The sequence below is a fragment of the Bombina bombina genome, chromosome 6, assembly GCF_027579735.1.
Source record: "Bombina bombina isolate aBomBom1 chromosome 6, aBomBom1.pri, whole genome shotgun sequence".
Lineage (NCBI taxonomy): Eukaryota > Metazoa > Chordata > Amphibia > Anura > Bombinatoridae > Bombina > Bombina bombina.
The window spans coordinates 900,044,755-900,069,445 of NC_069504.1; the positions used below are offsets into that span (position 1 = coordinate 900,044,755).

Below are 24,691 nucleotides of genomic sequence, written 5' to 3' on the forward strand. Positions count from 1 at the left end.
TGACTTATTGAATGTCTGCAGTGTCTTTATATTACATATAAGCTAATAAATATTCAAAACTGTTGCTATACACATAAATTAAAAAAGATTAAATACTGATCAGTAGGCAAACTGTGATAAAATGTGTGAGCTATAAAGGATATGACAATGGCATATAATAAAAAAAAGAGGATACATTATATATTTTCAGAACATAGCTCCTTCATCCTCCTTTATTAAGAAGTATATTGTCACCGGGCCACAGCTTGTAGGGACAGTTTCATTAACTCGGGCAAATAGCCAAGATCCCAGGCCATACATTAAGGTGGGGATGCCTAAAGATAGGGAACAGAACAGGTAAGAATTAGACACAATGTGCAATACAGCCTCTCTCTTTCAGCACTGCTCTGCATTCACACATTGTCATCTCTCGCTCGCTCGCTATGGCACTGGCAATGAAACAATAACTTTATTTTATTTATTTATGTTGGGAGTATCTCTGCAGTTTACTAATGAAAGGCAGCCAGAGAGATAATAATGCGATTAATATGAAACCCATAATAACCCGCTAACATAATGGGCTGTTCTAACCAACGGCAGCAAGGGAGATTTTAATAAGCTGTGATAATAAAGCAAAGTAATTAATCCCAGCCATATGGATAAGCAGCCACAGGAAGCCACGCTCCACATATTCTGTTTGAAAAGACAATTGATGGCCTTTATAAAGCTAAATATTTAATAAGCCTTGGGTGGGAGACAGGATGGAGTGTGTGGGGTGTAATTACAGAATCTCTCCATCACTTACCTAGATTTATGGCTTTGAGTGCGGTGAAAAGGTGGTTATGAAGCTTAAGGTCCTGGGGGGCAGCACGAGTACAATGATATTTAATGAACGGGAAGCAGCCCGTTCGCAGGATGTGGTAATTTCTGCCGCGCACCTCCCAGTTAAAGTTGGACAGAGCAAACTGGTCATTGGTGACAGCACTGTATTTAACACAATATGAGGTCCAGTGTGGTAAGTTACGCTGCAGGAGATGCTGGGTCAATACTTCAGAAGAAGCTGGACGTGGAGATCCCCCCGAGCCGGCAGGGAAGAGGAAAATTCTTAACAAAACCTCATGGGCTGTCTTTGCAAGGAGCATCTCTGTAAAGCAGAACAAGAGAGGATGCCGCTCATACAGGGAATGGAATTCATACATCACATTACAGATAAATTATAGCACTACTGCATTTAAATTGCCAGATCTGTTCCTGTTTGGCTTACTTAAAGGACCATTATAGTGGTAAAATGACATGCTCTAATAGGTTTGAGCATGTAGCGACGACTACAGAGAGGCACTTTAACTATGTGTTTAACCCCATTGCACTTAATTTCTGCTTTGGATAGCAGCAAATCTTATAATTTTACAAAGTATTATACTGCTCCCATCCAGCTACTTCATAATGCCACCCGTCTGGCAAAATTGACCGTGGAGAACACTGGTTTAACCCATGTAAAGAGGCTATTTACATAGTTAAAAAGTCCGCTCCAAAAGAGTAATGTACTACTGGGACCAAGCTGAACACAGCTGGTGAGCCAATGACAAGAGCTAGCTCCCAGTAGGCCAATGCTACTCCTGAGCATACCTAGGTATCTGTTAAAAAAAAAATGATACCAGAAGAATAATTTTGATAAGAATAATTTTGACAACAGAAGTAAATTGAAAAGTCCATTAAATTGCATGCTCTGTATGAACAATGAAAATTTTACTTAATTTAATTTAATTATTTAAAATCCGAATGACCCATGTGAAATCAGGTTGGAGGGCCATGGAGTTTAAAGGGACAGAAAACCCCAACATTTTCTTTCATGATTTGGATAGAACATACTAAATGTAGCCACCAATCAGCAAGGTGATGAACCAAAGATGGGCCGGCTTGTAAGCTTACATTCCTGCTTTTTAAAATAAAAATACCAAGAGAATGAAGAAAATTTGAAAATAGGAGTAAATTAGAAAGTTGCTTAAAATTGCATGCTTTATCTGAATCATGAAAGAAAAAAATTGGGTTCAGTGTCCCTTTAAGGAGCAACTAATATAGAACTTACCATTTCACTAAATTAATTATAAGCCATGTGTCTGATGTCTATTAAAATGCAATGGTTTTAACCTTATACACAACGTCTACTGTACAATGTACAGCCTAATTATATTGAAAATATGTTGTTGTTTTGAAGAAGGTGCAGCGCTTTTATAAAAGCTGACGTCATTTTAAGTAACGCTGTGATTTTGTCTTTCAGCCAGTTACAAATGCAGGGAAATAGGACTGCAATTGCTTGCTGCTCATTAAGTAGATTATAGCAAATTTCATATTTAGAGAGTGCTAACTGACTCAACTCCTATTTATTAGCGCAAAAAGAAAAGCATCCTACTCTATTAATTACTAAGGTGAAGCATGGCCTTGTATGTGTCTGTGTATGATTAATAAATAGCAGCACCTGACATTTTTAGCGCGGTAAATAAACAGGGAGCTGATTAATTATCTGCCTCTAACTCACAGCTCAGCAAATCTTAGATATCACAATAACAAAAAATGAATATATAAAACGTGTTGTGCTAATGTCATTGTTAGGAAAATATTTAAAGGCATAAATTAATTGTAAACATTTACACCATTTGTTTGTGGGTATAATGAAGGAGCAGACTTTCAGAATAAATAAATACAGAAATTCCCCACACTGCTATCAATATGCTTTAAACACAACTCTGACAGGAAATGTGTTAAAGGTATAATAAACAGGATGAGATTGTAAAATAAAACATTTAATGTTGAGTTGTTAAACTTTGCAATATACTTCAGATTGTTCCCTTTTCCTGTAATTTAACTTCTAGAAATAATTGTTGTTTTTCCTTATTTCAATGAGTTTCAAGAAAGTAATAGGCGCCGCCGTGTTTGAAATTTTGAAGTTTTTCCATTATCTTGTTTTCCTGCTGAGAATAATTAGGGACAGGTATAATACAGCCACTAAAAGAGACTTCCAATCAAGGCTATGTGTAACATAATATTATCCAACAGGGTTCCCACACAGCCTTGTTTGCACAAAGTCTATTTTGTTGCCTGATTTATATCCGACTCTAAGAACAGCTTCTTTTGTGCACTAAATGATAGTCCAACATTTATATAAATCATAACTCAGCCACTGAGCTGCAATCTCCACACTCCAAACTAATGTGCGTGAAATTTAAGAATAAAAAATTAGTAAGACCGATTCAATGTGAACACAATGCAAATTGAACACTAAGACCACTAAAATGATACCCTGCAAATCAATTCCATAATGGCAAACATGAAAGGATTAAAAGCTTTTAGTTTATTAAATATCAAAAATAAAAGAACAAACCTTTTCAGTAGCAAATCCTCTGACCCTTCAGGGTCATCTGCCGCATTTCACCTTAGCTTTATCAAAGATGACTTCTAAATCAACAAAACACCAAATATTTAAACCCCTTGTACGCCACTCAACAGATCATCACCCGAAGAGATGTAACAGAGGTTTTGTCCAATCACAAAATCTGCAATGGAACACACTGTTGGTTACTAGGTGACCTGAGAAATAAATGCCAATCGTGCTGTTATACCACCTCATTCATAGATATTGTATCAACCACCTAGACTCATAGTAGATCCAGTATTGCAACACAAGATATCTCTTCATATATACACACACACATCATCAATATGCTCACCAATTACCCTAAATATAAAATGATATATTGAAGCAAACAGGACTTCATTTAATTTCCTTAGTCCATATATAGTATATAGATATGATAGTATATTGAAATAAGTACAGCCAGTCCCCAAGTTACGAACAAGATAGGTTCTGTAGGTTTGTTCTTAAAGGGACAGTCTACACCAGAATTGTTATTGTTTAAAAAGAAAGATAATCCCTTTTTTACCCATTCCCCAGTTTTGCATAACCAACAGTTATATTTATATATTTTTTACCTCTGTGATTATCTTGTATCTAAGCCTCTGCAAACTGCCCCTTTATTTCAGTTCTTTTGACAGACTTGCAGTTTAGCCAATCAGTGATGGCTCCCAGGTAACTTCACATGCAGGAGCACAGTGTTATCTATATGAAAAACATGAACTAACACCCTCTAGTGGTGAAAAACCTGTTAAAATGCATTCTTAAGAGGCGGCCTTCAAGGTCTAAGAAATTAGCATATGAACCTTCTAGGTTAAGCTTTCAACTAAGAATACCAAGAGAACAAAGAAAAATTGATGATAAAAGTAAATTGGAAAATTGTTTAAAATTACATGCCCAATCTGAATCATGAAAGTTTTTTTGGACTAGACTTTCCCTTTAAGATGAATTTGTATGCATGTTGGAACAGGCACTTTTTTTAAGTGAAACTTTAGCCAAACATTTTATTTAGTTTTGGATAGCATAGGGAAAATATAAATTATGACTTACCAGATAATTTCCTTACCTTCTATACTGGGAGAGTCCACAGCTGCATTCCTTACTTTTGGGAAATACTGAACCTGGCCACCAGGAGGAGGCAAAGACACCCCAGCCAAAGTCTTAAATACCTCCCCCCCCCCACTTCCCTCATCCCCAAGTCATTCTGCTGAGGGAATAAGGAACAGTAGGAGAAACATCAGTGTGAAAAAGGTGCCAGAAGAATAAATTAAATTAAAATTTAGGGCCGCACAAACATGGGCGGGAGCTGTGGACTCTCCCTGTACAGAAGGAAAGGAAATTATCTGGTAAGCATAATTTACGTTTTCCTTCTTAATACAGGGAGAGCCCACAGCTGCATTCCTTACTTGTGGGAAATTATACCCAAGCTCCAGAGGACACAATGCTAACAGGAGGGTAAAAAGAGAGGCCCCTAATCGGAGATCCCCACAGCCTGCAAAACTTTTCTCCTGAAGGCTGCTTCAGCAGAAGCAAAAACATCAAACTTGTAAAATTTGGGAAAAGTATGTAAGGAGGACCAGGTAGCCGCCCTACAAAACTGATCCATAGAGGCCTCATTTTTGAAGGCCCAAGAGGAAGCCACTGCTCTCGTAGAATGAGCCGTAATCCTCAGAGGAGGCTTAAGACCCGCTGACTCATATGCTAAGCGGATGATACTCCTCAACCAAAAAGATAAGGAAGTTGAAGAGACCCTCTGACCCCAGAGATAACAAACAGAAAAAAAGTTTGTATTAATTCCTTTGTAGCCTGAAGCTGGAACTTCAAGGCACAAACCACATCCAGATTACGCAGTAAACGTTCCTTCGATGAAGAAGGATTTAGGACATAAGAAAGAAACCAAAATGTTTTTGATTGATGTTGCGATTTGATACAACCTTAGGAAGAAATCCTAACTGGTTTGTAGACCAGCTTTATTAGCATGGAATACCAGATAAAGAGGGTCGCATTGTACGGCAGCAATCTCAGAGACTCTGCACGCAGAAGCAATAGCTAGTAGAAAGAGACCTTCCACGGCAAACTACCTAATGTCAACCTCATGCCCCGTGTTTCTGACCGCTGCTCCATAACCTGTCCGACCTGCTCTGAGCATGCGGACACACATCGCCACAATACAACCCGATCGAGTACGATCGGGTTGATTGACATCCCCCTGCTGGCGGCCCATTGGCCGCGAGTCTGCAGGGGGCGGCGTTGCACCAGCAGCTCTTGTGAGCTGCTGGTGCAATGCTGAATACGGTGAGCATATTGCTCGCCGTATTCAGCGAAGTCTGGCGGACCTGATCCGCACTGTCGGATCAGGTCCGCCAGACTTTGATAACTAGAGGCCATAGGCTCAAATGGAGCCTGTTGCAAAACTTTAAGAACAAGATTCAAACTCCAAGGAGGAGCATTAGATCTAAACAAACGGCCTGATCCTAGTCAGAACCTGAACAAAATACTGTACATCCGGAAGCTCAGCAAGCCTCTTGAGCAGTAAAAACAGACAGGGCTAAAATCTTCCCCTTCAAGGAACTAGCTGAGAGGCCCTTATCCAGTCCATCCTGGAGAAAAAAAAAAGAATCCTGGCAACCTTTAATTTGTGCCAGGACAAACCACGCTCTACACACCAGAATATGTAGGTCCTCCATACCTTATGATAGATGCGACGAGTAACCGGCTTACAAGCTTGAATGAGAGTATCAATAACACTCTCAGAAAGCCCTCTCTTGGATAAGACGAAGCGTGCAATCTCCACGCAGTCAGCCTCAGAGAATCTAGATTTTGATGCAGAAAGGGGTCTTGTTCAAGCAGATCCCTGCGACAAGGTAACCTCCAAGGAGGAGTTGAGGACATTCCCTAGATCCGCGAACCATATCCTTCACGGCCACGATGGAGCAATCAGTATCACTGACTCCTGCTCCTGTATGATTTGAGCCACCACTCAAGGAAGGAGTGGAAATGGCAGGAAAAAATAAATTAGATTAAACATCCAAGGCACCGCTAATACATCTATTAGCTCCACCTGAGTATCCCTGCACCTCGACCCATATCTGGGTAGCTTGGTATTGAGACGGGACGCCATGAGATCTATCTCCGGCGTTCCCCATCTGTCGGAATGTGGATTGTTGACAGCGAACAGTTGTGGGTTTCCGTCCAATCCAGAATCCGAGATACTTCCCTCATTACTAGGGAGCTTCTCATTCCCCCCAGATGGATGATGAAAGCCACCGAGGTTATATTGCCTGATTGGAATCAGATAAATTAAAGTGAATGTAATTTTTTATGCTTAAGTACCCGGTTTTTAAAAATTCAATTAAAAACAGGGGCACTTTAATTCATCAAAATTTACATTTCACTCGTGTTGTGAAAAAAAAAAAAATCACTGTTTAATCTTCCCAGCAGCTCCAGCTTCCTCTGCCCATCGCAAAGCCTCTTCCTGGGTATAAAATGAGGAATCCGGCTTTGAATCAGACACTGATTTCCCCGGGGAAGCCGTGATTGGAGAATGACCTATCCATCATTTCTGATGTCAGAAATGGCTTGCAACGATCGGAGGAAGCTGGAGCTGCTGTGAAGATTAACAGGTAAGTTTTTTTTCTCAACAGGAGTGAAATGTAAATTTTTATGAATTAAAGTGCCCCTGTTTTTAATCGAATTTTTAAAAACCGGGCACTTAAGCATCAAAATTGACATTCACTTTAAGACTAACCCAGTAGGGCCAAGCCTTCAGAGCATTGAATATTGCCCGAAGTTCTAGAAAGTTGAACTGGAGGGAGCTCTCCCCCTGCATCCACAGGCCTCAAACAGCTCCCTATACTGACAGACTTGCGTCCGTAGTAAAAGTCACCCAGGATGGTCTTAAAAGGATGTCTCTCGGGACAGGTGATCAGGACAGAGCCACCAAGAGAGCGATTCTCTCGACCGGTTGTCTAGAGAAATCTGTTGAGACAGATCCAAATGATCGCCGTTCCACTGCCTCAGCATGCACAGTCGCAACGGCCTAAGGTGGAACCTGGCAAAGAGAACTATGTCCATGCTTGACACCATGAGACCAATCACCTAAATACACTAAGCCACAGATGTTGCTAAGGAGGTCTGGAGGGCAAGAGATGTTGAAGCTAGCTTGCATCTTCTCTGGTATGTTAGAAAAATTCTCATGTCTATGGAATCTCTTATCGTGCCCAGGGATTCCACCCTGGTGCTTGGAATAAGAGAACTCCTTTCTCTGTTTATCTTCCCTCTGTGGGATCGAAAAAGACAGAGGAGAGATTCAGAATGGTCTTCCGCCAGACGAAACGATGGTGCTTGTACCAGAGTATTATCCAAGTATGGAGCTACTGCTACACCTCAGGTTCTGGCGACTGCTAGAAGAGCCCCTAGAAAATTTGTAAAAAATCTTGGAGCAGTAGCTGGACCAAACGAAGTGCAATGAACTGGAAGTGCTGGTCCAGGAACGCAAACCTGAGGAACTGGAAGTGTTCCCTGTGGATTGGAAAGAGGAGTGCCTCCTTCAGAACGACAGTGGTCATAAACAGCCCTTCCTGAATTAAGGGAAGGAAGGACCTCATTGTCTCCATCTTGACGAGGGGACATTTAAAAATTTGTTTAAGCACTTTAGGTCCAGAACTGGACGGAAAGATCCTTCCTCTTTAGGACCACGAAAATGTTTGAATAGTACAAACCTCTCTCTGCAATAGGCACTGAGACAATGCCTCCAAAAGGAGGACAGATCCCTTATGCACTCCAGAACGGTTTCCCTCTTTTCTAGTCTTGAAGACAGGTTGAGAGGAAGAAACTGCCCCTGGGAGGATGAGCTTTAAAACCTCTCTTGTAACCTTGAGCTATGACCTCCAAGACCCAAGGATCCTGCACGTCCTAGAACCAAGCCTCTGAAAGAGCGACAGACTGTCCCCTACACGTTCCAAAATAGGACCGGGGCCGCCCCTTCATGCAGACTTAGTCTCGGCTGGCTTTTTGCTCTGCTTGGATCCATTCCAGGACTGAGCCGGCTTGCAAGAACTCTTGGTTTGCTCTGGTTTAGTGGAGGCCTCTGACACTGGACTTTTATCAGAACTAAAGGAACGAAAATACGAACCTTGTCCCTTAGATTTGTTCTCCTTATTTTACGGTATGAAGGCACCCTAGGCCCCTGAAACCGTGGAGATAGTCAAACAAACTCTTTCTCTTAAAGGAGAGGGAAAGAGACTAGACTTAGAAGTTATATCTGTCAGCACGCCTTACAGTCCTGAACAGAAAACCTGAAGTCTTAGCCATAGGCTAATTAATCTGAGTAATAACAGATTCATTTCCATCCTTCTATCTTGCAGCTCTATGAACGACGAACTATCCTCACACAGGCTAGTATTACGTGTGGTAAGCATAGAAATAGCGCCAACCAAATAGGGATGGAAAAAGAAAACCCACCCCCACAGAGAGCCCGGAACCGGGATCCTTAAAAGGCAAGACGGGAAGAGGAATTTGTCAGGGTGCCAGGAATCAGACTGAGACGAGAAGTGCAAAAATAATCACACCTTTATTAATAGCAAAAAATAATAAAAAAGTCCACAAGTCAAATAACAAGCCAGGAGTCAAAACCAGAGCTGGTAGTCAGACGAGCCGAGTCAGGAGCCAAACCGAATAGTCAGACGAGCCCGGAATCAGGAACAAGGAAAACAGCAGAGTCAGGAACAAGCCAGAGATCAGAAACCAGGAAGGACGTCAGGCAGCCAGGTAATACACAGGAACTCTCACAAACAGGTCTGAGACAACGCAAAGGCAAAGCATACTGTCTCACACGGATGATGCACACCAGTCTGGCCATAAAAGGAAGTGCAGGAAAAGTAAATTTATGCTTACCTGATAAATTAATTTCTTCTACGATATGACGAGTCCACGGATTTCATCCTTACTTGTGGGGTTTATCCTCCTGCTAACAGGAAGTGGCAAAGAGCACCACAGCAGAGCTGTATATATAGCTCCTCCCTTCCTTCCACCTCCAGTCATTCAACCGAAGTTAGGAAGAGAAAGGAAAAGCCAAAGGTGCTGAGGTGACTGAAGTTTACAAAAAATATATCTAATTTAAATCTGTTTTTAAAAAATGACAGGGAGGGCCGTGGACTCGTCAAATTGTAGAAGAAATTAATTTATCAGGTAAGCATAAATTAACTTTTCTTCTACAAGATATGACGAGTCCACGGATTTCATCCTTACTTGTGGGATACAATACCAAAGCTACAGTACACGGATGAAAGGGAGGGACAAGACAGGAACCTAAACGGAAGGCACCACTGCTTGAAGAACCTTTCTCCCAAAACCAGCCTCAGAAGAAGCAAAAGTATCAAATTTGTAAAATTTGGAAAAAGTATGAAGAGACAACCAATTTACAGCCTTGCAAATCTGTTCAACAGAAGCATCATTTTTAAATGCCCATGAGGAAACAACAGCCCTAGTAGAATGAGCCATAATTCTTTCAGGAGGCTGCTGTCCAGCAGTCTCATACACCAGACGGATGATACTCTTCAGCCAAAAAGAAAGAGAGGTAGCTGTAGCTTTCTGACCTCTACGCTTTCCAGAATAAACAATGAATAATGAAGATGATTGATGGAAATCTTTAGTCGCCTGCAAGTAAAAACTTCAAGGCACGGACCACATCCAGGTTATGCAACTTATGCTCCTTCTTAGAAGAAGGATTAGGACATAATGAAGGAACAACAATTTCCTGATTAATATTCTTATTAGAAACAACCTTAGGAAGGAAACCAGGTTTGGTACGTAAAACCACTTTATCAGAATGGAAGATAAGATAAGGTGAATCACATTGTAATGCTGAAAGCTCAGAAACTCTACAAGCAGAAGAAATAGCAACCAAAAACAAAACTTTCCAAGATAACAGCTTAATATCTATGGAATGCATAGGTTCAAACGGAACTCCTTGAAGAACATTAAGAACTAAATTCAAACTCCAGGGTGGAGCAATTGGTCTAAACACAGGCTTAATTCTGGTTAAAGCCTGACAAAAAGACTGAACGTCTGGAACATCTGCCAAACGTTTGTGTAGTAAAATTGACAAAGCAGAGATCTGTCCCTTTAAGGAACTCGCTGATAACCCTTTTTCCAATCCTTCTTGGAGAAAAGACAGAATCTTGGGAATCCTAACCTTACTCCATGAATAGCACTTTTATTCACACAAAAAAAGATATTTACGCCATATCTTATAATAGATCTTTCTAGTGACAGGCTTACGTGCCTGAATCAAAGTATCAATGATCGCATCAGGGAATCCCCGCTTAGATAAAATCAAGCGTTCAATCTCCAAGCAGTCAGCTGCAGAGAAATTAGATTTGGATGTTGGAAAGGACCTTGAATGAGGAGGTCCTGTCTCAATGGAAGTTTCCACGGAGGCAGAGAGGACATGTTCACTAGATCTGCATACCAAGTCCTGCGTGGCCACGCAGGCGCGATTAGAATTTCTGAAGCTCTCTCCTGTTTGATCCGAGCAATCACCCGTGGAAGGAGAGGAAACGGTGGAAACACATAAGCTAGGTTGAACTGCCAAGGCATCTACTAGTTCAGCCTGAGGATCCCTCGACCTGGAACCGTATCTTGGGAGCTTGGCATTCTGACGAGACGCCATCAGATCCAATTCCGGTCTGCCCCAATCAGTGAGGCAAATACCTCCGGATGGAGTTCCCACTCCCCCGGATGAAAAGCCTGGCGGCTTAAATAGTCCGCTTCCCAGTTGTCCACTCCTGGGATGTAGATTGCTGACAGATAACAAGAGTGGGTCTCTGCCCATCGAATTATCTTGGATACTTCTGTCATTGCTAAGGAACTCCTCATTCCTCCCTGATGATTGATGTATGCCACAGTCGTGATGTTGTCCGACTGGAATCTGATGAATTTGGCCGAAGCCAACTGAGGCCACGCCTGAAGCGCATTGAATATTGCTCTCAATTCCAGAATATTGATTGGAAGTAGAGACTCCAACTGAGTCCATACACCCTGAGCCTTCAGGGAATTCCAGACGGCACCCCAGCCCAGTAGACTGGCGTCCGTTGTCATTATCACCCACGAGGGTCTGCGGAAACACATTCCCTGGGACAGATGATCCGGCGACAACCACCAAAGAAGAGAGTTTCTGGTCTCTTGATCCAGATTTATCGGAGGAGATAAATTTGTATAGTCCCCATTCCACTGTCCGAGCATGCACAGTTGCAGTGGTCTGAGATGAAACCGAGCAAACGGAATGATGTCCATTGCCGCCCACCATCAATCCAATTACGTCCATACACTAAGCCACTGTTGGCTGAGGATTGGACTGAAGGGCTCGACAAGTATTTAGAATTTTTGACTTTCTGACCTCCATCAGAAAAATCTTCATTGCTATAGAATCTATCAGGGTTCCCAAGAAGGGAACCTTTGTCTGTGGAATTAGTGAACTCTTTTCTAGATTCCCTTCCAACCGTGAGTTGTCAGAAAGGACAACACTGTGTATGTATGAAACTTTGTTAGATGATAAGTCGAGGCCTGAATCAAGATATCGTCCAGATAAGGCGCCACTGCTATGCCCCACGGCCTGAGAACCGCCAGAAGAGACCCTAGAACCTTTGTGAAGATTCTGGGTGCTGTGGCCAACCCGAAGGGAAGAGTCACGAACTGAAAATGTTTGTCCAGGAAGGCAAACCTTAGGTACTGATGATGATCCTTGTGAATAGGAATATGAAGGTATGCATCCTTCAAGTCCACGGTAGTTATATATTGACCCTCCTGGATCATTGGTAAAATTGTTCGAATAGTCTCCATCTTGAACAACAGGACTCTGAGAAACTTGTTTAGATTCTTGAGATCTAAAATGGGTCTGAAAGTTCCCAGGGCCACGAAAAGATTTGAGTAAAACCCCTGCCCCTGTTCCAGTCTTGGAATGGGACGAATTACCCCCATAGTAGAGAGGTCTTTTACACAACGTAAGAACGCCTCTCTTTTTATCTGGTCTATAGACAATCGTGAAAGAAGAAATCTCCCCCTTGGAAAAAATCCTTTGAATTCCAGTTGATACCCGTGGGTCACAATTTCCAGTGCCCAGGGGTCCTGAACATCTCTGAAAATTCCCTTCCTGTTTTGTGGAGGTAGAGGAAGAAAGAGGGTACTCCTTTAAAGTTCCGAAAGGAACGAAAATTATTTTGTTTACCCCTCGTCTTAACAGACTTATCGTGAGGTAGAGCGTAACCTTTACCTCCATTAATGTCAGAGATTATGTCCTTCAATTCAGGCCCGAATAGGGTCTTACCCTTGAAAGGACTAGCCAAGAGCTTTGACTTAGATGACACATTGGCAGACCACGGTTTTAACCATAACGCTCTACGCGCTAAAATGGCAAATCCTGCATTCTTAGCCGCCAACTTAGCAATTTGAAAGGCGGCATCTATGATAAAAGAATTAGCTAGCTTGAGAGCTTTAATTCTATCTAAAATATCCTCTAAAGGAGTTTCCATTTTAAGAGACTCTTCCAAGGCATCAAACCAGAAAGCCGCTGCAGTAGTAACTGGAACAATGCAGGCTAATGGTTGTAAAAGGAAACCCTGATGAATGAATAACTTCTTTAGATGACCCTCTAATTTCTTATCCATAAGGTCTTTGAAAGCACAGCTGTCCTCAATAGGAATAGTTGTATGCTTAGCCAGGGTAGATATAACTCCCTCCACCTTGGGGACAGTCTGCCAAGAGTCCGGAATGGTGTCTGATATGGGATACATTTTCTTAAAAGTAGGAGGAGGAGAGAACGGTATACCCGGTCTGTCCCACTCCTTCTTGATAATCTCCAAGATTCTCTTAGGAACTGGAAAAACATCAGTGTAAATGGGTACTTCTAGATATTTATCCATTTTACACAATTTCTCTGGTGGTACCATTATAGGGTCACAGTCATCCAGAGTCGCTAAGACCTCCCGAAGTAGTAGACGGAGGTGATCTAGCTTAAATTTAAAGTACATGACGTCTGAATCTGTCTGAGCTAACACACTTCCCGGTTCCGAAAGTTCTCCCTCAGACAAAATTTCCCTGACCCCCAACTCAGATCCCTGTGAGGACACATCGGAAATAGCCAACAAAGCATCAGAGGACTCAGTATTCACATTGATCCCTGTCCTACTGCGTTTACCCTGTAACCCTGGTAACTTAGATAATACCTCTGTAAGGGTAGTTGACATAACTGCAGCCATATCCTGCAGAGTAAATGAATTAGACGCGGTTGAGGAACCCGGCGTCGCTTGGGTGGGCGTTAAAGGTTGTGACACTTGGGGAGAATTAGGCGGCATATCCTGATTCTCTTCAGATTGAGAATCATCCTTAGGCACACTTTCATTACATAAAATATTTTTTTTTACATTGTAAGGCCCTTTCAGTACAAGAAGTACACAAAGTAAGAGGGGGTTCCACAATGGCCTCTAAACACATAGAACAAAGAGTTTCCTCAAGTTCAGACATGTTAAACAGACTAGCAATAGCCACAATAGTCGTTTTTAACCCTTTTAATTGATTAAAAAAATTTCAGAAAAAAAACGTACTGCGCCTTTAAATAATAAAAGCGCAACAATTTTACTGTACTGCAGCAAGAACGATTTTTTATTACTAAAAAATTATACTAAGCAGTTCCAATTTGCCAAAAATTATTGCACTAATTGAGCAAAGCTAAATCACCCTGTAAAAAGTCTTTCTTTCTATCTAGTAAATAAACTTTAAATGATAACAGCTCCTGCACCTCACCTGCCCCCAGGGAACTCCGGAAAGATTCAACAACGATCCGGTGATTGAATATCTACTTTAGGCCCCACCGGAGCTAGTGCCTGCTGCCTTCTAGTGAGGAGTTAACTGCGCCTCTGAGCGCGAGAAACAGGCCCCGCCCACCACGGGCATCGTATTAACAAACTCCATAACCACATGGGAAGCGGTTTCAAAAAGCCATGTGGTCCCCAAAAGTGCCTATACACACACACATTCATTATGCCATATTGTTTACCCCTTAATAAACATAGCAAATATCACAGCTGCCACTCCCAGTGTCAAGCCCCAATTGAGCTACATAAACGTAGTAACCCTTATGTATACACTAGTAAACACAGTAACCCATAATTCCTATATGTCTACTTCTTACCCTTTCCCTTACAGGGAATAATGTCAGCCAGTTCTGATATAACAAGTCTCCTCAGAAATAAAAGACTGAACATACCTCAATGCAGCTTGTAGCATGACACCGGTCTCCACACTGAAGATTTTTCTTGTACTACCTTCAGAAACTCTGTAGGAACCAGAATGGATCTTAGTAACGTCTGCTAAGATCATCAATCTCAGGGTAGAAAAAAAGATCTCTTCATTCCTCTCAGGAATCCAAACTGATGATTTCTCCCTGAGAAAAATAGTACTCACCGGAACCATTTTAAAATAAAAAATATCTTGATTGAAGAATCTAAAACTAACACCTCACTTTACCTCTTCCTAATACTAACACAGGCAAAGAGAATGACTGGGAGTGGAGGGAAGGGAGGAGCTATATATACAGATCTGCTGTGGTGCTCTTTGCCACTTCCTGTTAGCAGGAGGATAAATCCCACAAGTAAAGATGAAATCCATGGACTCGTCATATCTTGTAGAAGAAATGAGCAGCATCCCCCACAATGCACCATAGTCAGGAAGATAGGTGAGTAAAATGGCTGCCAGCAGCACATGGCAAAAACAGGGAAAAAACCCTGACAGTACTCTCCCCTCAACGACCCCTCCCCAGTGGGAGGACAAAAGGCTTATTGGGGAAACGGGCATGGAAGGCATGGAGGAGGGCAGGAGCATGAACATCAGAGGAGGGAACCCAAGAACGCTCCTCCGGACCGTAGCCCCTCCAGTGAACCAAGTACTGTACACGGCCCCTGGACATACGAGATCCTGCTGAACTCATACTCCTCATGGTTGTCAACAAAGATAGGACGGGCACGAGGCAACACAGTGATAAACCGATTACAAACCAATGGTTTCAAGAGGGAGACATGAAAAACATTGGAGATGCGCATAGCAGGAGGAAGGTCAAGAGCGTAGGCCACAGGATTAACCCGTCGGAGTATTCGAAAAAAAACAACATAACAGGGAGTCAATTTATTGGAAGGCACACAAAGGTTCAAGTTGCGGGAGGAGAGCCAAACTCTTTCACCAACCTGGTAGGAAGGTGCGGGCAGATGCCTACGATCAGCCTGAAACTTTTGGTGCTGCATAGAACGATGAAGGCAATCCTGAATCTGCACCCACGTGGAACTGAGTTGCCGGAGATGCTCCTCCAAAGCCGGAATACCCTGAGACATGAATGAATCGGGCAACAAGGATGGTTGAAACCATAATTCACCATGAACGGGGATAACTTGGAGGAAGCATTAATAGCACTATTACGAGCAAACTCTGCCCAAGGTAACAGTTCAGACCAATTATTGTGGTGATCTGAGACATAGCAATGGAGGAAATGTTCCAGAGCTTGATTAGACCGTTCTGCAGCCCCATTGGATTGAGGGTGATATGCCGAGGAGAAGGAGAGCTGGATCCCCATTTGAGCACAAAAGGAACGCCAAAATCTGGAGACAAACTGGCTAGCCCAGTCCGACACTATCTCCTTGGGTAACCCATGTAAACGGAAGACCTCCCGGGCAAAAAATTGAAGCAAGCTCCTGAGCGGTAGGCAGCTTCATCAAGGGAATGCAATGTGACATTTTAGAAAAACGGTCAACCACCATAAGGATAACAGTATTGCCATTGCAAACAGGGAGCTCCACAATGAAGTCCATGGAAAGATGTGTCCAAGGACGCTCACCATTAGCAATAGGTTAAAGAAGACCCACAGGAAGACGTTGAGGAGACTTATTCTGTGCACAAACTGAGCAGGAGGCAACATATGCAGCAACATCAGAACGAAGACCTGGCCACCAGAATTGTAGAGTGACAGACCAAATCATTTGGTTCTTGCCTGGGTGACCTGCGGCTTTAGTATAGTGGTAAATGTGCAAAAGTTTAGTTCGAAGATTCTTACAAACAAAACACTTACCACTAGGATTCTCAGGAGGTGCATTGGTTTGTGCAGCCAGTATCTCCTGCCCCAATGGAGAAGTCAAATTAGTACGTATGGTAGCCAAAATATGGTCAGGAGGTATAACAGGAGTAGGTACAGACTCCTCCTTGGACAGAGGCGAAAATTGTCGAGAGAGGGCATCAGCTCAAACATTCTTACTACCAGGCAGGTAGGAGACCACATAATTCAACCGAGACAAAAATAGCGCCCATCTGGCCTGTCGGGGCGACAAACGTTTTGCTTCAGATAGATAAGCTAATTTCTTGTGGTCAGTAAGAATGAGCAATGGCATGCTAGTACCCTCGAGAAGATGCCTCCATTCCTTGAGTGCCAAAATTATGGCCAGTAATTCCCTGTCGCCAATTTCATAATTGCACTCCGCTGGAGACAATTTCTTAGAGGAGAAACCACACGGATGCAAGGAACCATAAGGCGTAGGGCGTTGAGACAAGAGGGCACCTACTCCAGTCTCAGACGCATCGACCTCAAGAACGAAAGGCAGGACAGGGTTAGGATGAGCCAGAACTGGAGCGGCAGCAAAGGCAGTCTTAAGACTATCAAAGGCCTTAATGGCAGTAGGTGACCAATGGAGTGGATCATTCTCTTTACGGGTCATGTCTGTTATAGGTTTGACCAAGGAAGAAAAGTTTTTAATAAACTTTCTTTAGTAAATGGCGAACCCCAAAAAACGTTGAATAGACCGAAGACCAACTGGACGAGGCCACTGCATAACTGCAGATAACTTGTCAGAATCCATGGAGAACCCTGCAAAGGAGATAACATAACCTAGGAAGGTTACTTGAGTCTGATGGAACTCACATTTCTCGAGTTTACAAAACAGGCCGTTCTCACATAGTCTCTGAAGAACCCGTGTAACATCAGAACGATGAGCCTCAAGTGTGGGTGAGTGTATGAGGATGTCGTCTAAGTACACCACAACACACTGTTGCAACATATCTTGTAGGATATCATTAATAAATTCCTGAAAAACAGCAGAAGCATTACATAGGCCAAAGGGCATTACAAGATACTCATAATGCCCGCTCCTGGTGTTAAATGCTGTTTTCCATTCGTGGCCCTCCTTAATCCTAACGAGATTGTACGCTCCTCTCAAATCAAGTTTAGTAAAGACCATAGCTCCCTTGAGGCGGTCAAAGAGTTCCATAATGAGCAGAATAGGTTAAGCATTCTTAATGGTAAGACGATTAAGAACCCTATAATCGATACATGGTCTTAACTCGCCACCCTTTTTCTTCACAAAGAAGAAGCCAGCCCCTGCAGGAGAGCAGGATTTGCGAATGATCCCCCGCGACAGAGCATTGGCAACATACTCCTCCATGGCACAATTCTCTGCAACAGACAGAGGGTAAACCCGGCCCCGAGGAGGAATGGCTCCGGGTTGCAGGTCTATGGCACAATCGTAAGACCGGTGAGGAGGCAACGTACCGGCATGCACCTTGTCAAACACGTCTAGGAACTCTCGTTACTCCTCTGGCAATTGAGATACCGAAAAAGTGTACAAGACTTTAACTGGTTTCCAAAGACAAGTGGAAATACATTGCGGGGACCACGACAAAATTTCGGACCTGCACCAGTCGAGACTGGGATTGTGCTTTTGGAGCCAGGGATAACCCAGAACAACTAGAAAATGCGGAGAGTTTATCACCTGGAACTGGAGGGTTTCAAAATGCAGAGCCCCAACAGCCATGGACAACGGAGCAGTTTCGTGAGTAACGAGTGCGGGCTGAAGGGGCCTGCCATCAATGGCCTCAATAGCAAGCGGAATGGACCGAGGCAAAACAGGAATGGAGTGCTTTGATACAAAAGCACTGTCAATGAAATAGCCCGCAGCACCGGAGTCAACAAGAGCCTGAGTGACTATGGAGGAGTCCACCCAGGAAAGGACAACCGTGACCAAAGGTTTCTCCTTAAGCGGTTCCGGGGACGAGGATAAACCACCCAAGGTCTGCCCCCGACAGGACCTAAGGAGTGAGCGTTTCCCGGCCGTGTAGACTTCAAAAGGTGGCCCTGTAACCCACAATAGAGGCAGAGCCCCTTCCTCCTCCTAAAAACCCTCTCCGCTGCGGAGAGACGCGTGAATCCCAACTGCATCGGCTCAGCAGTACCTGGTGACTCAGGACCAGGAGGCATGGGAACGAACACGTAGGAGACAACGGAACAGGAGGCTTCCGCAAGCGCTCCTTGAAAGAGGGCCTCTCTCTGAGTCTGATGTCAATTAGGATCAAAAAAGACACCAATGCCTCGAGATCCTCTGGTAAATCTCTGGCAGCAACTTTGTCTATAATCGCATCAGAGAGCCCATGAAAGAAGGCGGCAACAAGGGCTTCATTGTTCCAACCTACCTCTGCGGCAAGCGTACGGAACTCAATAGCATACTGAGCAACAGATCTTGTACCTTGCTGAATGGACATGAGTCGATTAGCAGCAGAGGAGGAGCGAGACGGAACATCAAATACCCTTCGAAAGGAGGCCACAAATTCAGGGTAATTTGAAATCACAGGTTTATTAGTCTCCCACAAGGGATTAGCCCAGGCAAGAGCTGTGTCAGAGAGTAACGAGATGAGAAATCCCACCTTAGCTATGTCAGAGGGAAACGCCTGAGGTAACATCTCAAAGTAAATGCCCACCTGGTTCAAAAACCCTCTACACTGAATAGGATCGCCTCCATATCGCTGAGGTAGAGGTGCAGAACCGGACATGCTCCTGGTAGGTGCAGCAGCAGAAACAGGAGCAGCCACAACTTGCGGGACACTTTGGTCCAAATGTGCAGTGCGAGTCAGCAGGGTTTGCAGGGCTAGTGCAAATTGATCCAAGCTGTGATCCTGTACATCCATCCTGGAAATGATGGCAGGTAAAGGTGGATAATTAGCAGCATCAGGATTCATGGCCTTTGCGTAATGTCAGGGTGCCAGGAATCAGACCAGGAATCAGACTGAGACGAGAAGTGCAAAAATAATCACACCTTTATTAATAGCAAAAAATAATAAAAAATTCCACAAGTCAAATAACAAGCCAGGAGTCAAAACCAGAGCTGGTAGTCAGACGAGCCGAGTCAGGAGCCAAAGCTAATAGTCAGACGAGACAGAATCAGGAACAAGGAAAACAGCAGAATCAGGAACAAGCCAGGGATCAGGAACCAGGAAGGACGTCAGGCAGCCAGGTAATACACAGGAACTCTCACAAACAGGTCTGAGACAACGCAAAGGCAAAGCATACTAAACAGAGGCCCTTTAAATAATAAGTGATGACATCACAATTCTGAGACTGCATCCTGTCTCACACGGATGATGCACACCAGTCTGGCCATAAAAGGAAGTGCAGGAAATGAGCAGCATCCCCCACAATGCACCATAGTCGTGAAGAGAGGTGAGTAAAATGGCTGCCAGCAGCACATGGCAAACACAACAGGGAAAAAACCCTGACAGAATTTAATCCTGTCCCACTCATCCTTAATAATGATTGCCATCAAATTTAGGACTCAGAGGTTTGTCTGGCAGCTCGGCCTTTGGAGTCTCTAATGTAGTCAACACCTCCATAAGTAAATGTTCTGTCCTAAATCTAAAAAAAAAAAAAAAAAAAACCTGAACCCTCCCTAGGCGGAGGATTATAGGCAGCAGACTCATACCTTGAAAGTTCATACTCTGAAGTTTCAGAGAGAACCTCATTCTCGGATAACTGATCAGATATATCCGACAAATTACATGATGCCATCTGGGAAGGAGTGCAAGATTTAACCTTTTGCTTGCGCTCAACAGTGCGAGAGAAAGCACTAATGGTTACAGACACCGCTGCATGAAACTGAGCAGTAACATCTGGTGAAAAAAAGGCCCCCTCCAGATAAAGGATTAACAGTGCAATGGGAAGCTGCATGTCTATAAAAAGATGCATGTAGGGTGTGCACCTCACTGGACGAGGACTTCTCAGAGGTGGGCGGCTCAGTGGTATCAAACATGTCATCCTTATTTAACATAATCCCCTTATCAATGCATATGGAACATAACAGAGAGGGTGGATATTCCAGAACTCCCTCACAATATAAACAGGCATTACTCCTTGAAATAGAGGGAGAACCCTCTAATGAATCAGAGTCCTGCATAGCTAAAGTACGATATGCGGAGGACTACAGAAAAAACAAACTTTATTTTAAATAAAAGAAACGGCACCCTTATACCTCCAATGGCTGGGGCACCACAACCCTCTATGACGCAGACAGAACAGAGATAAAACTCCTCTCCGGTAGTAACTCGGTCAAGAGAAAGGAAATGGAAGCACCGACCATCTTGGTCACATGGTGCGCAATGCAGGGCCATCCCTGCTATGAGAAAAAGCGCGCCAAGCTTTTAAGCAGTGCAACCTTCAAGGTAAAAGTGAAACCTATATGTTCCATCTCAGCCTATGAGCCCATAAACATCTTACACATAAAGCAGCATAAAATCAAATAAAGCATATATGATTAAATCCAACTGTTCATAATCCCCCTCAGGAGATATTAACCCTTGATTCTATATAGATAAAAGGAGCCACGCTGTGACCCTGTCTTCTAGCATTTGCAATATGTGTAAAAATTGAAACGATCTTACCGGAATCCATGCCGTGGAACAGCAACACGGTCCTTCAAGTTTGACAGATTGTAGAAGCGCTTCTGACATGGACTTGAGTGAATAAAGCAGGCAGCGAAACTCATCAATGCTGATTGCTTAAGGAGGTGTAAATATAAGTCTGGATGGTTTCGCAGAAAGACTCTCCCTGCATCTCCAGACTCTAACTTTCATCAATGCTCTCACTGAGAGGCTGACAAGACTACTTAAAACTCCAGTCCCATCTCGAAGAGTACTACCTTCCATAAGGAAATACTGCGTATCTTCTGTCAACCTCCTGTGACGAAAGGCAAAGAATAACTGGGGGATAAGGGAAGTGGGGGAGGTATTTAAGCCTTTGGCTGGGGTGTCTTTGCCTCCTCCTTCAGTATTTCCCACAAGTAAGGAATGCAGCTGTACCTCCCCCTGTATTAAGGAAAGTTTGTTTTGCTATGTGTTCCCCTGTTCAGAAAATTTCACATCACTTTCTGTCCTTGTAAAAATTGGATTTTGAGTATTTTGGGTTATCCTGGAAGGAAGGACTGCCGATAAAGCTCTATTTTCTCCGTTTGTAAGTACGAGTTGTACTTAAGTCGGATGTCTGTAACCCGGGGACTGCCTGTATCAATATAAAAGCAAAGTTGCACTTGTTTATCAATTTGAATTATTACAATTAAACTTTTTTTAAAGATACCATGTTTTTTTTGTTTTATTTTAGAAAATTGGCATAATAACAGATAGAAGAAAAAAAAGAACAATGACAAAACAACAACAATCAAGATAGTTACTATGCCAAGGGATATACATAAGGCTATTGCCCTCTACCTCAATGTTAAAGTTATTATGGCAATCAAACTTATAGATTACCTTATCTTAACCACCAATAGTTACATCATGGATTCTCCTAAAACATTTGAACATGGTCTTAAATATCTGACTAAAATTGTGTACATATTCATCATGAAATACCAAGTTAGTTAATTTGCAATTCCCCTCTTTCTTGCTTTCCCCTTTTTCCTTGAAGGACCTTATTGACCTATAATCGCATTTAGCCAGTCTCCGAATCCCTCCCCTGCTCCATTTATCTATCGATATATATGAAATAAAAAAAAAAAAAAAAAAAAAAAAAAGAGACAAAACCCTGCCCTCCCTTATCCAATAACGCAAGCTTTTTTAATTGGATGTTGGTAATATGTTCTAGGCTGTGCTCGGACAAAATGCTGACAGACATTTGGCCGACAGCATTCTGTCCAATGGACATTTGGCCGACGGACAGAATGCCGAAGCATGTTCCAAGTTCAGCCGAGGGCAGATATGCTCCAGAGTGCTCTGTTCTAATCAGAGCCTGGGGCGCCGCAACCGCCTCTGGGAACCTAAACATGGGTCACAGTCCGCACGTCTTGTAATTCTCTATTTCTATCAAATATATCTATTTATATATCTATTGAATCTATCTATCAAATTTATCTAATCCATCTATCAAATCCATCTACCTATCTTGTGGCCGGACTGCTATCTGACAGTCACTTGTGTGTCGGACTATTATCCATCGGCCAAATGTCCGTCTGCCAAATGTCTGTCAACCAAATGTCCGTCGGCTAACAGTTCGGCCACAGTTCTAGGCGGAATGTAAAATTCCTTCTCTTGATAGCAAACAAAATCGCTCCAGATCTTGCTAAAGGAGTCGCCCCCTCATCTCCAGTCTAGAGTCATAAGCCGCTATTATTGCAGAGTTTATCAATAGTTTCTTTACTTCACTAATTGAAGGTATATTAGAATTAATTCAAATTACTGAAAATTAGTTTTCTAAGAATTAGTATTGCTGTTAGGATGAATTTAGCTTTGTTTCCCCATGAGTCATGATTAACCAAGAGAAGGATAGATTCTTTTGTTAACTGTACTTTTATTTTATATTATTTGGGAGAGAAGATAGCCAACTTTCAGCCAGAACTGTTTCAGCTCAGGGCAATCCCATAACAAGTGTCCTAAGTCCGGATTTTCATAGAAACATTTATAACATAAATTATTGACCTCTTTATTCCACTTAGCCACTCTCCGTGGAGTGAGATAGTCCCTATGTAAAAATCTAAAATTAGGTTTCTTTTAAGTATTCTGAAAGGCATAGAGTCGGGGTTCTATTAAGACTTTTCAAGATTAGTCTATCCAAATCAGGAAGATGTATCAGTTTTACCCAATGACTCCTCAACTCTAGTAGCAATCTCTTTGTCTCTGTTGCTCTGATACCATGTTTTATTGTTCTTTTATTGTTATTGTCCCTCTGCAGATCTCTGCATATTTTACAATATCCAAAAACAAGAAACATAAAAAAATTATATACAATAACCTATGCTTAAAGGGACACTGAACCCAATTTTTTTCTTTTGTGATTCAGATAGAGCATGCAATTGTAAGCAACTTTCTAATTTACTCCTATTATCAAATTTTCTTCATTCTCTTGGTATCCCTAGAGGCAGAACTTTTTTTCACTTTCTGCAATGAGATTTTTTTTAGTGAAACATTTTCTGCAGCTCATTTTTAAATAAAATAAAATGTTAAATTAGGCAGTTACACTTAAGCACACGTTTAATTGCAATGTGTTGATTAACTGGAGAATAAAGCAATTTTAAAAGTTTTATAATATAGTGCAGTAGTTGAAAATTGGATTGCAAATTAGATGCAGCCAAAAAAAAAAAAAAAAAAAAAAATTGTCTCGTGAATAAAAATGTTGCTATTCTCTTGGTCTAATATAGAAATCTACTGCATATTCAAACAACACTTTGCTCTGGATGCACTGTGATAAGGAAAACTTACACTGTGCAGCCAGAGCACAGCACTGTTTGAAGAGAACAGCCTGATGTGGAGCAGTGCTGCAATGTTAAATCTCTAACAGTTCTTGCATGTGTCCTGCTCTTTCTGCAGACATGCTGCATTTTCTGCGATGACATCTCAGATCACTGTATGTTCTGCCTTGGGGTTGGTATCTTTATCTGAAAAGCAAGAATGTAAGTTTAGATGCCGGCCCATTTTTGGTGAACAGCCTGGGTTGTTTTTGCTGATTGGTGGATTAATTTAACCGACCAATAAACAAGTGCTATCCAGGGTTCTGATAAAAAAAATAGCTTAGATGCCTTCTTTTTAAAATAAAGATAGCAAGATAACAAAGAAAAATTGATAATAGAAGTAAATTAGAAAGTTGCTTAAAAATGCATGCTCTATCTGAATCATGAAAGGAAAAAATTGGGTTCAGTGTCCCTTTATATTCATAGATTAATTCATCTAATATAAAAATTTGTGTTCCAGTGCAGATTTTTGTACATGACTTCTGATGAGTGGTTGATGTAGAAGGGGTTTAAATATTCTGTGTTTTTAAGCTTCAAGCTATACTTATTCCTTATATTTGGTGAAAACAGGCCACCCAGGGTATATATATATCTCCACCCTTTATCAGCCGACTAATACAGGAGGCCTGAGAGTTCCAAACTTACATCTCTATAGATTGTCAGTAATGTGAACTAACCTGCATACTTGATTGGAGCTATAGAAGCGACGATTACCACAAAGGTTGGGTTC

General features: G+C 42.3%; 1 protein-coding gene across 8 annotated transcripts in view; it reads right to left on the reverse strand.

Annotated features, from left to right (window-relative positions):
* C6H15orf61 (chromosome 6 C15orf61 homolog) overlaps positions 1-24,691 on the reverse strand; it is a 30,779-nt gene continuing 6,088 nt past the window's right edge. For 4 of the 8 annotated variants that reach the window (XM_053718514.1, XM_053718515.1, XM_053718513.1 and 1 more), the window contains 3 exons: positions 3,359-3,530; positions 785-1,123; positions 1-314 (listed from right to left, as the gene is read on the reverse strand). In XM_053718514.1, the coding sequence (XP_053574489.1) occupies positions 187-314; positions 785-1,121 (465 nt within the window). In that variant the 5' untranslated portion in view covers positions 1,122-1,123; positions 3,359-3,530 and the 3' untranslated portion in view covers positions 1-186. Of the gene's footprint in view, positions 315-784; positions 1,124-3,358; positions 6,727-24,691 lie in introns of those variants that run through there. The other 4 variants (XM_053718517.1, XM_053718518.1, XM_053718516.1 and 1 more) reach the window with 2 other exon arrangements.